This window comes from Oncorhynchus kisutch, linkage group LG17 (genome assembly GCF_002021735.2).
Source record: "Oncorhynchus kisutch isolate 150728-3 linkage group LG17, Okis_V2, whole genome shotgun sequence".
NCBI lineage: Eukaryota > Metazoa > Chordata > Actinopteri > Salmoniformes > Salmonidae > Oncorhynchus > Oncorhynchus kisutch.
Window position 1 is genome coordinate 66915991 of NC_034190.2, and position 12173 is coordinate 66928163.

General features: G+C 52.4%; 1 protein-coding gene across 4 annotated transcripts in view; it reads left to right on the forward strand.

The window, feature by feature from the left end:
* The window catches only part of LOC109907027 (calmodulin-binding transcription activator 1), a 642956-nt gene that overhangs the window by 222052 nt on the left and 408731 nt on the right, over positions 1-12173 (forward strand). For all 4 annotated transcript variants that reach the window (XM_031794415.1, XM_031794413.1, XM_031794416.1 and 1 more), the window contains one exon: positions 5472-5539. In XM_031794415.1, coding sequence (XP_031650275.1) covers positions 5472-5539 — 68 coding nt within the window. The remainder of the gene's footprint in view (positions 1-5471; positions 5540-12173) is intronic.

Genomic DNA, 12173 nt, shown 5'->3' on the forward strand with positions numbered 1-12173 from the left:
TGGGTGATGTAGAGAAGGAAATGAATGATACCCTGTGAAGTGTTAAGTTAATCATATGTCAACCAGAGACAGGTCACAGTAATCAGCCTCTCTGATTGTAACAGGCTTATGGAGAAGAGGATGCACAAACAAACCCTTTCAAGGTCTCTAACATCTCCCATTAACTGGTATAGGACTCTGTCATGTAGCTAGCATACTCTCTGTGCTCTCCGTACACGTACGTGTCACAGCTTTGGAGAGAGACAAAATAAACAAATTAGATGGCTCGGCTACAGCAGCAAACAGCTGCATGTTGTTTTCCTTGCTAAATGAAAGGGCTCTTTGCATTCATTCCCTGTGTCAATTACAGAGACTAGCTACGGATCATATTCTCCTTTCTACAGCTAGGCTGTTGATTGGTGCTGTTTACCCTGTTCTGCTGCGAGGGAGCTAGACAAACAGCTAGACGTAGTAACACATGGACATACTATTGCTGTATATTTCAGTCAGTTGAATGTTGAAGTAGAGATGAGTGAACAAATGCGCCCTGCAGGGTTTCACCTGTGAGTCACACAGGGTGAGATGTAGTGTACTAGGTTTGACCTGTGAGTCACACAGGGTGAGATGTAGTGTACTAGGTTTGACCTGTGAGTCACACGGAGTGAGATGTAGTGTACTAGGTTTGACCTGTGAGTCACACAGGGTGAGATGTAATGTTCTAGGTTTGACCTGTGAGTCACACAGGGTGAGATGTAGTGTACTAGGTTTGACCTGTGAGTCATACAAGGTGAGATGTAGTGTACTAGGTTTGACCTGTGAGTCACACAGGGTGAGATGTAGTGTACTAGGTTTGACCTGTGAGTCACACAGGGTGAGATGTAGTGTACTAGGTTTGACCTGTTAGTCACACAGGGTGAGATGTAATGTTCTAGGTTTGACCTGTGAGTCACACAGGGTGAGATGTAGTGTACTAGGTTTGACCTGTGAGTCATACAAGGTGAGATGTAGTGTACTAGGTTTGACCTGTGAGTCACACAGGGTGAGATGTAGTGTTCTAGGTTTGACCTGTGAGTCACACAGGGTGAGATGTAGTGTACTAGGTTTGACCTGTGAGTCACACAGGGTGAGATGTAGTGTACTAGGTTTGACCTGTGAGTCACACAGGGTGAGATGTAGTGTACTAGGTTTGACCTGTTAGTCACACAGGGTGAGATGTAATGTTCTAGGTTTGACCTGTGAGTCACGCAGGGTGAGATGTAGTGTACTAGGTTTGACCTGTGAGTCACACAGGGTGAGATGTAGTGTACTGGTGTGTGGATATTTCCCCTTTGTGATGGAATGCAGGCCAGAGGCAGTAAGGTCAGCCGATAGAGTCCAGAGCTCGTTGACGGCTGCTGGCTTGAATTTGATGCACCATCAGCTTGCCTTGTCCTCCGCTCTCCTCTCCGCCTCACTCTGCTCTGTTCTGCCTACGAAGCGTGTGTAGTCAACTAGAAAGCAGCACTAGCCTCTCATTATGCCGCCCAAACAAACTTTGTCTCTTTGCAGCTGTTTAACGGCCACACGTCTGTTTTTGTTTGTTTTCTCGCCGTAAGATTATTGCACCTTTATGGTTGATCAGGGGCTTGAAGTCCCTGGCATCTGTTCAGAGAGAGAGAGAGCCTCCATCCACTCCTCTTTTATTTACCGGGCCGACTGGCCCCACTAGTTCATCTCCAGCTGCCCGGCCTGGCCGGCGGACTGCTCAGACGAGAGTGATGTAGAGGGCTGAGGCCACCGGAAGAGGTTACACCAGCTATTTATTCCTCCCGAAATGAACACTCCTCCCAACAGCATCTGCCTCTTTTAGGAGGGAGGGAGGAAATGAATGTAGTAGTCACCCTTTTATTCAAATGTATTTCGTAATATGTGCAGGAAAGTATATTTCTTGTTGTTGATGGTGCTGCACAAAACATAGGTCTAGTTGTGTCCATCCCTGCACTGTAGTGTTTCTCCTATATCTTAGCTGAGGAGACAGATGCTTGTTACCATCATGTGAATATTCCACTCAGATGTATTTACTTAGCCACAACAGTGTCGTTTTGGTTGGCACAGTAAAAGGACCATCCTCTCTGTTCTCCTTGTGCTCCATATGCTTCTAGTCTCAGGGGCCTGAAAGTCCATATTTAGCTCAGTAACTCCAAGAAGCTTTACACCACTGTAGGTTGAAATGTCTCTTCATGTTATTGTACCCTTTTCCTAATTCAATCCTAAACTACTTGCTGGAGTGAAGAGACAACAGCTCTAGCCCCCACCTTGTCATGCTGTGGCCATGGCTTCCTCCCCTCTGGTCATTATGGCAGGGAGACAGGAAGTTAATAGACGCTTTATTATCTCCCAGCCTGCACCTGGAAGCCATGTCATGCTCCCTCGCTCCCCAGCGGGATCCCTGCCAGCCTGAGATCCCTCCTCACCTTGGCTCCTTCCTCACCCTGGTTCCCCCAGCAGCCCCTTGGGCAGGCTCAGCCAGGATTAGGCTCTGGTGGTGCTGGTCACTGCCAGGACACACTCATCATGACACAGGACCAGGGGGAGGCTGCTTCTCAGCTCCTAGCCATAGATGTTCATCACACTGGGCATAGTGTGTGTGTGTGTGTGTGTGTGTGTGTGTGTGTGGGTGTGGGTGTTTATGCGAGTGTGTGTGTTTGTGCGTGTGCGTGTGTACTATCTCCGACACTATGGGATTATTCTGTATGTGAATGGGGATTTATTCAGCTGATATTATCTCTTGTTGCTGCGATTTCCGTTGTTGCTTCTCCCGTTATTGTTGACGTTATTTCCCCGTGTGGACAGGACAAGTAGCAGCACACATGAAGGGACATATTGTGTAAACATAGCCCATATACACAAAACGTTTTGTTCACACACCAACGTGAACACACACCACACAGAGACACACACACACACATCCCTAGATGTCGAAAGATGATATTATTGTAGGAGATGACACCAGGTCTCTCCTCCATGCCTCCTCATCTAGGTGTCTGTCTGTCTCTCTGTCTGAGTAGCTGACAAATGCTCTGGCTGAGGGATGAATTGCTGGCTGTCACTGGTAATCATGAGGTTGTCTGGCAGCATCCAAAGTGCTGCCCATTAGTTTGGTGTGAGAATGGGTGGGTAGCCTGGCCTGCTATGCCTTTATACTCTGACTGACACAAGAGCCACTGTGATCATTGAAAACATGACAGCCCCTATAGTATCTCAATTATCTACACTGAACAAAAATAGAAACGCAGCATGCAACAATTTCAAAGATTTGACTGAGTTGCGGTTCATATAAGGAAAGTCAATTCATTAGGCCCTAATCTATGGATTTCACATGACTGGGAATACAGATATGCATATGTTGATCACAGATACCTTTTTGGATCAGTAAACCAGTCAGTATCTGGTGTGACCACCTCATGCAGCACGACTCATCTCCTTCATATAGAGTTGATCAGGCTGTTGATTGTGGCCTGTGGAATGTTGTCCCACTCCTCTTCAATAGCTGTGAGAAGTTGCTGGATATTGGCGGGAACTGGAACACACTGTCGTACATGTCGATCCAGAGCATCCCAAACATGCTCAATGGGTGACATGTCTGGTGAGTATGCAGGCCATTGGAGAACTGGGACATTTTCAGCTTCCAGGAATTGTGTGCAGATCCTTGTGACGTGGGGCTGTGCATTATCATGGTGAAACATGAGGTGATGGCGGCGGATGAATGGCATGACAATGGGCCTCAGGATCTCGTCACGGTATCTCTGTACATTCAAATTGCCATCGATAAAATGCAATTGTGTTTGTTGTTTGTATCTTATGTCTGCCCATACCATAACCCCTCCGCCACCATGGGGCACTCGGACATCAGCAAACTGTTGACATCAGCAAACCACTCATCAACCTGACGGCATACACGCTGTCTACCATCTACCTGGTAGAAAGTGGGATTCATCCGTGAAGAGCACACTTCTCCAGCGTGCCAGTGGCCAGAGAATTGTGAGCATTTCCCCACTGAAGCCGAACTGCAATCAGATTAAGACCCTGGTGAGGACGACGAGCTGAGATGAGATGAGGTTCCATTACATGGTTTCTGACAGTTTGTGCAGAAATTCTTTGGTTGTCAACACCCACAGTTTCATCAGCTGTCCAGGTGTCTGGTCTCAGATGATCCTGCAGGTGAAGAAGGTGGATGTGGAGGTCCTGGGCTGACATGGTTACTCGTGGTCTGCGGTTGCGAGGCAGGTTGGACGAACTGCCAAATTCTTTAAAACAACACCGGAGGTGGCTTATTAGAGAAATTAACATTACATGATCTGGCAACAGCTCTGGTGGACATTCCTGCAATCAGCATGCCAACTGCACGTTCCCCCAAAACTTGAGACATCTGTGGCATTGTGTTGTATGACAAAACTGCACATTTTAGAGTGGCCTTTTAACCCCAGCACGAGGTGCACCTGTGTAAGGATCATGCTGTTTAATCAGCTTTTTGATATGCCACACCTGTCATGTGGATGGATTATCTTGGCAAAGGAGAAATGCTCACTAACAGGGATGTAAATACATTTGTGAACACAATTTGAGAGAAATAAGTTTTTTGTGCATATGGAACATTTCTGGGATATTTTATTTCAGCTCATGAAACATGGGACCTTTACGCTCTACATGTTGTGTTTATATTTGTGTTCAGTGTACATCTATCTATAGTAGCTGTAGCATCTCCTCACTGTACTTCATAGCATCTCCTTCACTGCACATGTAGAGGACGTTATAGTATCCACATACTATTTAGCCTAGTTCCAGTACATGGCAATGTACTGTGTGATTGGTGTGTGCTGATTATTCCAAGGCTAAAGAGTGGATGGCTACATAGATGGGTGTCAAGGGCAGATCAAAGCCGATTGGGGGGAGGATCGAAACCAAGGAAAATGAAAAGCCGCTCTCTGAATGTGAAATGCTGGAGACGTCAATCTGTGTGAGAAGCACCTTGAAGTCTTCGGAGGAGAGGTTGATCAAAACCTGCTTAACTAAGATGGTCTCAAATAGGATCTGACCTCTGCTGCTGTGTGTTGCATCTCTTGTCTCTGTCTGTCTACTGTGTGCTACTTTACCCAATCTACATTTACCTGGCTGGTCCTTTATAAGCATAGGACCTGCATCATGTCTTCTCTTTGCTCCCTCTGTGTTTGTGCTGTGTGTTCTCCTGTCTGAAGGTCAATGAACCGTGGTCTCCACAATGTATTAGCAACACTAGCTCCAGGTGACTGAAGCCTTTCCTTCTCTCCCTCCCTCCCTCCCTCCCTCCCTCCCTCCCTCCCTCCCTCCCTCCCTCCCTCCCTCCCTCCCTCCCTCCCTCCCTCCCTCCCTCCCTCCCTCCCTCCCTCCCTCCCTCCCTCCCTCCCTCCCTCCCTCCCTCCCTGCCTCCCTCCCTCCCTGCCTCCCTCCCTCCCTCCCTCTCTTCTCTCTCACAGGAAATCGCAGCTTACTTGATAACGTTTGAAAAGCATGAGGAATGGCTAACGACGTCCCCTAAAACAAGGTAAGCGAGATGTCAACGTCTTCCAAGAAATAACCACAAATAACATCTCTTCACAGAAAATGCCACACTGTGCCTTTTATTTTGTAGGCTTCACTCCACAGTATAATTTTCTTCATTTGAGATATTTGTGTCTCGTGCCGAGTACCAGGAATCCCTACTGAACCCATTAGAAAACCACCCCCCCATGTTGAGAGTTGGATAGATGTTTAATATTACAAGCTGCCTGATGGCAGTTTGGAAAACTTTGCACCTTTCAGAAGCTATTTGAGCCAGACGATGGAATATTAATGTTGACTAATTATTGCCTTTTAGCGGGCCAATTAAGACAACATGCACTCCTCTGGTCTCCGCTGTGAATATGATGCTAATGTGTTAGTATCTGTCTGCACATTCACACAATCTCCAATAGAACGAAGTAGGGTTGATTTGAGGGCTTGTTCTTCATGTGGGGAGGGAGGGAGGACTATGGATATGAATGTCAATAAGAAGTAACTTTTGTAAATGGAAAAATGATGGCACCACAGTGAATATATCCATGATATGTAGCATAGGCCAAATAAGAAAACTCCTACCTACCCTGTCCTATCAAAGTATTTGTTTGTGTCTGACACATGGAATTAAATGTCAACAGTGTTGATGTTATTTCCACGGTCACATTATTTATACCACCATAGTTCCCATCCTGGAAACCGAGTTTCCGACCGTGAATTATGTCATAAATCCGCATCATTAACGCTGGTGGACATCTCTTTATTTGACTAGCTTTGAGTAACAGGCAGTGTTAGGCTGTGCTGGGCCTTGCCATTCTCTTCTGTGTGTAGAGCGAACACAGAACACACACACAACCAACCACCCACTGTGATCTACCACAACACATCCTGATGAGGAATTGACTCTGTGTTTAAATATATTATAACCTTTCTCTATCATCAGCCTCCTTTACCTCCTTTACCTCCCCCTTCCATCCCTGGTGTTATTAACAGTCCTCATCCATGTGTAACTGTACTGTTGGCCCTCTGACACACAGATCAGTCCTCTAGTTCCTCTCCTGCTCCTCTCCTCTGCCTGCCAGGGACATTGATAATGGCTCCGCATAAAGAAAGTGGCAATTAATAATACGTTTCCCTGTGTAATTGTAGAAGATGGCCCAAAGAGCGCCCTGACTTCTACTCTACGCCTTTTTATCACCACCCCTCTCCAACAATTAACTCCCCCAACCAGGCCTCCTTGTCGTCAGACACCGGGGGAATATTTGACATTAGGCCCAATGTTATTAACGGCTGTCTCCAGGAACATGTAAAACAGCAGGCTCTGTTATCTTGCTGTACTTTACAGTAACTAGAATGAAAAAACGAACACTCAGCGGTATTAGCATAAGTACAGGAGCAGGACTCTGGAGAATGAAGGGACTGATAGACAATAACAGGGAAAGCTTTTGAGGCTCGAGTCACACATTGTCCAATCAGCATCCAGTTGGACTATAATGGTGATGGTGGTGGAGTCTCTGTGACTGACTGTCACCAGTCTGCTGGGTCCTAGAGACCACTGAGTCCTAGAGTCAGTCCTGACCTGTCAGGAACCATGTGTGGGTGCTGATGTTGCAGTAGATGTGGCACTGAGGGATGAGATGGAGGCCGGGGGCCAGACAGAGCCTACTTAGGAGGAGTGGACAGGAACAGAGCTGCACCTTACATGGATGAGAGGAGCTGCTATATTATGGCTGTTATGGCATTTATGTAGGGGTGAGGGTGATACGGCCAGGCAGGCAGGCAGGAGTGGAGGGGCTGCGGCTGTAGAGGCGGAGGCCGGGGGCTGGTGTAGTGTTTGTGTTCCTGAAGCTGTCCGTCAGAGAGAGAGGGTAAAGCTTTGTGACAGACCGGGGGGTAGCAGGGTGATTGATGGAGTCTGATTGATGGGCTGTAACCTTTGTGTTACAGCACTTTGCTGAGAGGTCAGGGGTTGTACAAGGGAGAGCTCTGCTTAAGGGCTGGACGGAGTGCCATTTGTCATCACACCCACCTCAGAGAGTGTGTGCATGTGTGTGCACACGTATCTGTGTGAGGACAGGAGAGACGACCTGCATTAGGAGGTACGAGGCTCAGTCAGTGGACTGGGCTGTGAGAGAGTCCAGCAGGCTGAGAGAGGCCAGCAGGCTGAGACAGCCACTAGGCTGAGAAAGAGGCCAGCAGGATTAGAGAGGGAGGCCAGCAGGCTGAGGGAAAGGTCAACAGGCTGTGAGAAAGAAGACAGCAGGCTGAGAGAGAGGCCAGCTGGCTGAGAGAGAGAGGCCAGCAGGCTGAGAGAGAGAGGCCAGCAGGCTGTGAGAGAGAGGCCAGCAGGCTGTGAGAGAGAGGCCAGCAGGCTGTGAGAGAGAGGCCAGCAGGCTGTGAGAGAGAGGCCAGCAGGCTGTGAGAGAGAGGCCAGCAGGCTGTGAGAGAGAGGCCAGCAGGCTCTGAGAGAGAGGCCAGCAGGCTGTGAGAGAGAGGCCAGCAGGCTGTGAGAGAGAGGCCAGCAGGCTGAGAGAGAGTCCACCAGGCTGAGAGAGAGAGTCCACCAGCCTGAGAGAGAGAGGCCGACAGGCTGTGAGAGAGAGTCCAGTAGGCTGTGAGAGAGAGTCCAGTAGGCTGTGAGAGAGAGGCCGGCAGGCTGAGAGAGAGAGTCCAGTAGGCTGAGAGAGAGAGTCCAGTAGGCTGAGAGAGAGAGTCCAGTAGGCTGAGAGAGAGAGGCCAGCAGGCTGAGAGAGAGAGAGGCCAGCAGGCTGAGAGAGAGAGAGGCCAGCAGGCTGAGAGAGAGAGAGAGAGGCCAGCAGGCTGAGAGAGAGAGAGGTCAGCAGGCTGTGAGAGAGAGAGAGAGGTCAGCAGGCTGTGAGAGAGAGAGAGGCCAGCAGGCTGTGAGAGAGAGAGAGGCCAGCAGGCTGAGAGAGAGTGGCCGGCTGGCTGAGAGAGAGAGGCCGGCTGGCTGAGAGAGAGAGAACGGCTGGCTGAGAGAGAGAGGCCGGCAGGCTGAGATAGAGAGACCGGCAGGCTGAGAGAGAGAGGCCGGCAGGCTGAGAGAGAGAGGCCAGCTGGCTGAGATAGAGAGACCAGTAGGCTGAGAGAGAGTCCACCAGGTTGTGAGAGAGAGTCCACCAGGTTGTGAGAGAGAGGCCAGCAGGCTGTGAGAGAGAGGCCAGCAGGCTGTGAGAGAGAGGCCAGCAGGCTGTGAGAGAGAGGCCAGCAGGCTGTGAGAGAGAGGCCAGCAGGCTGAGAGAGAGAGGCCAGCAGGCTGAGAGAGAGAGGCCAGCAGGCTGAGAGAGAGAGGCCAGCAGGCTGAGAGAGAGAGGCCAGCAGGCTGAGAGAGAGAGATCAGCAGGCTGAGAGAGAGAGGCCAGCAGGCTGAGAGAGAGAGGCCAGCAGGCTGAGAGAGAGAGGCCAGCAGGCTGAGAGAGAGAGGCCAGCAGGCTGAGAGAGAGAGGCCAGCAGGCTGTGAGAGAGAGGCCAGCAGGCTGTGAGAGAGAGGCCAGCAGGCTGTGAGAGAGAGTCCACCAGGCTGTGAGAGAGAGGCCAGCAGGCTGTGAGAGAGTGGCCGGCTGGCTGAGAGAGAGAGAACGGCTGGCTGAGAGAGAGAGGCCGGCAGGCTGAGAGAGAAAGAGGCCAGCAGGCTGAGAGAGAGAGAGGCCAGCAGGCTGAGAGAGAGAGAGGCCAGCAGGCTGAGAGAGAGAGAGAGAGAGAGGCCAGCAGGCTGAGAGAGAGAGAGGCCAGCAGGCTGAGAGAGAGAGAGGCCAGCAGGCTGAGAGAGAGAGAGAGGCCAGCAGGCTGAGAGAGAGAGAGAGGCCAGCAGGCTGAGAGAGAGAGAGAGGCCAGCAGGCTGAGAGAGAGAGAGAGGCCAGCAGGCTGAGAGAGAGAGAGGCCAGCAGGCTGAGAGAGAGAGAGGCCAGCAGGCTGAGAGAGAGAGAGGCCAGCAGGCTGAGAGAGAGAGAGGCCAGCAGGCTGAGAGAGAGAGAGAGAGGCCAGCAGGCTGAGAGAGAGAGAGAGGCCAGCAGGCTGTGAGAGAGAGAGAGGCCAGCAGGCTGTGAGAGAGAGAGAGAGGCCAGCAGGCTGAGAGAGAGACCAGCAGGCTGAGAGAGAGACAGCAGGCTGAGAGAGAGGCCAGCAGGCTGTGAGAGAGAGTCCACCAGGCTGTGAGAGAGAGGCCGGCAGGCTGTGAGAGAGAGGCCGGCAGGCTGTGAGAGAGAGGCCGGCAGGCTGTGAGAGAGAGGCCGGCAGGCTGTGAGAGAGAGGCCGGCAGGCTGTGAGAGAGAGGCCGGCAGGCTGTGAGAGAGAGGCCGGCAGGCTGTGAGAGAGAGGCCGGCAGGCTGTGAGAGAGAGGCCGGCAGGCTGTGAGAGAGAGGCCGGCTGGCTGAGAGAGAGAGGCCGGCAGGCAGAGAGAGAGAGGCCGGCAGGCTGAGAGAGAGAGGCCGGCAGGCTGAGATAGAGAGAGGCCAGCAGGCTGAGAGAGAGGCCAGCAGGCTGAGAGAGAAACGCCTGCAGGCTGAGAGAGAGAGGCCAGCAGGCTGAGAGAGAGAGTCCACAAGGCTGTGAGAGAGAGACCAGCAGGCTGAGAGAGAGGCCAGCAGGCTGAGAGAGAGAGGCCAGCAGGCTGAGAGAGAGAGGCCAGCAGGCTGAGAGAGAGAGGCCAGCAGGCTGAGAGAGAGAGAGGCCAGCAGGCTGAGAGAGAGAGGCCAGTAGGCTGTGAGAGAGAGGCCAGTAGGCTATGAGAGAGAGGCCAGCAGGCTGAGAGAGAGGCCAGTAGGCTATGAGAGAGAGGCCAGCAGGCTGAGAGAGAGAGGCCAGCAGGCTGAGAGAGAGAGGCCAGCAGGCTGAGAGAGAGAGGCCAGCAGGCTGAGAGAGAGAGGCCAGCAGGCTGAGAGAGAGAGGCCAGCAGGCTGAGAGAGAGAGGCCAGCAGGCTGAGAGAGAGAGGCCAGCAGGCTGTGAGAGAGGCCGGCAGGCTGAGAGAGAGGCCGGCAGGCTGAGAGAGAGAGGCCGGCAGGCTGAGAGAGAGAGGCCGGCAGGCTGAGAGAGAGAGGCCGGCAGGCTGAGAGAGAGAGGCCGGCAGGCTGAGAGAGAGAGGCCAGCAGGCTGAGAGAGAGAGGCCAGCAGGCTGAGAGAGAGAGGCCAGCAGGCTGTGAGAGAGAGGCCAGCAGGCTGAGAGAGAGGCCAGCAGGCTGAGAGAGAGGCCAGCAGGCTGAGAGAGAGAGGCCAGCAGGCTGAGAGAGAGAGGCCAGCAGGCTGAGAGAGAGAGGCCAGCAGGCTGAGAGAGAGAGGCCAGCAGGCTGAGAGAGAGAGAGGCCAGCAGGCTGAGAGAGAGAGAGGCCAGCAGGCTGAGATAGAGAGAGGCCAGCAGGCTAAGATAGAGAGAGGCCAGCAGGCTGAGATAGAGAGAGGCCAGCAGGCTGAGATAGAGAGAGGCCAGCAGGCTGAGATAGAGAGAGGCCAGCAGGCTGAGAGAGAAACGCCAGCAGGCTGAGAGAGAGAGTCCACAAGGCTGTGAGAGAGAGGCCAGCAGGCTGAGAGAGAGAGGCCAGCAGGCTGAGAGAGAGAGGCCAGCAGGCTGAGAGAGAGAGGCCAGCAGGCTGAGAGAGAGAGGCCAGCAGGCTGAGAGAGAGAGAGAACAGCAGGCTGTGAGAGAGAGGCCAGCAGGATGTGAGAGAGAGGCCAGCAGGCTGTGAGAGAGAGGCCAGCAGGCTGTGAGAGAGAGCCCAGTAGGCTATGAGAGAGAGGCCAGCAGGCTGAGAGAGAGAGGCCAGCAGGCTGAGAGAGAGAGGCCAGCAGGCTGAGAGAGAGAGGCCAGCAGGCTGAGAGAGAGAGGCCAGCAGGCTGAGAGAGAGAGGCCAGCAGGCTGAGAGAGAGAGGCCAGCAGGCTGAGAGAGAGAGGCCACAAGGCTGTGAGAGAGAGGCCAGCAGGCTGAGAGAGAGGCCAGCAGGCTGAGAGAGAGGCCAGCAGGCTGAGAGAGAGAGGCCAGCAGGCTGAGAGAGAGAGGCCAGCAGGCTGAGAGAGAGAGGCCAGCAGGCTGAGAGAGAGAGGCCAGCAGGCTGAGAGAGAGAGACCAGCAGGCCGAGAGAGAGGTAATGCATGGAGAACAAGGCAAGGACTGCATAGATGCTCCACATCTCCATGTGTTTGTTACCACTCTGAGACACGCAGGAAGCCAGGTCATTAACATGCTAAAGGGAGTGGGGACTTGGGGGAGAGGGAGGCCGGGGTGAGTGGAGAGCTGAAGGAGTTGACGCCAGCTGTTTGACCAAGATGACGCATAACCCAGGACATGGCCTGCATGAAGATGACACACACACTGCTATCACACTGCCAACACACTGCTATCACACCGCCAACACACTGCTATCACACCGCCAACACACTGCTATCACACTGCCAACACACTGCTATCACACCGCCAACACACTGCTATCACACCGCCAACACACTGCTATCACACAGCCAACACACTGCTATCACACAGCCAACACACTGATATCACACTGCCAACCCACTGCTAACACACAGCCAACCCACTGCTATCACACAGCCAACACACTGATATCACACTGCCAACCCACTGCTAACACACAGCCAACACACTGCTATCACACAGCCAACACACTGCTATCACACAGC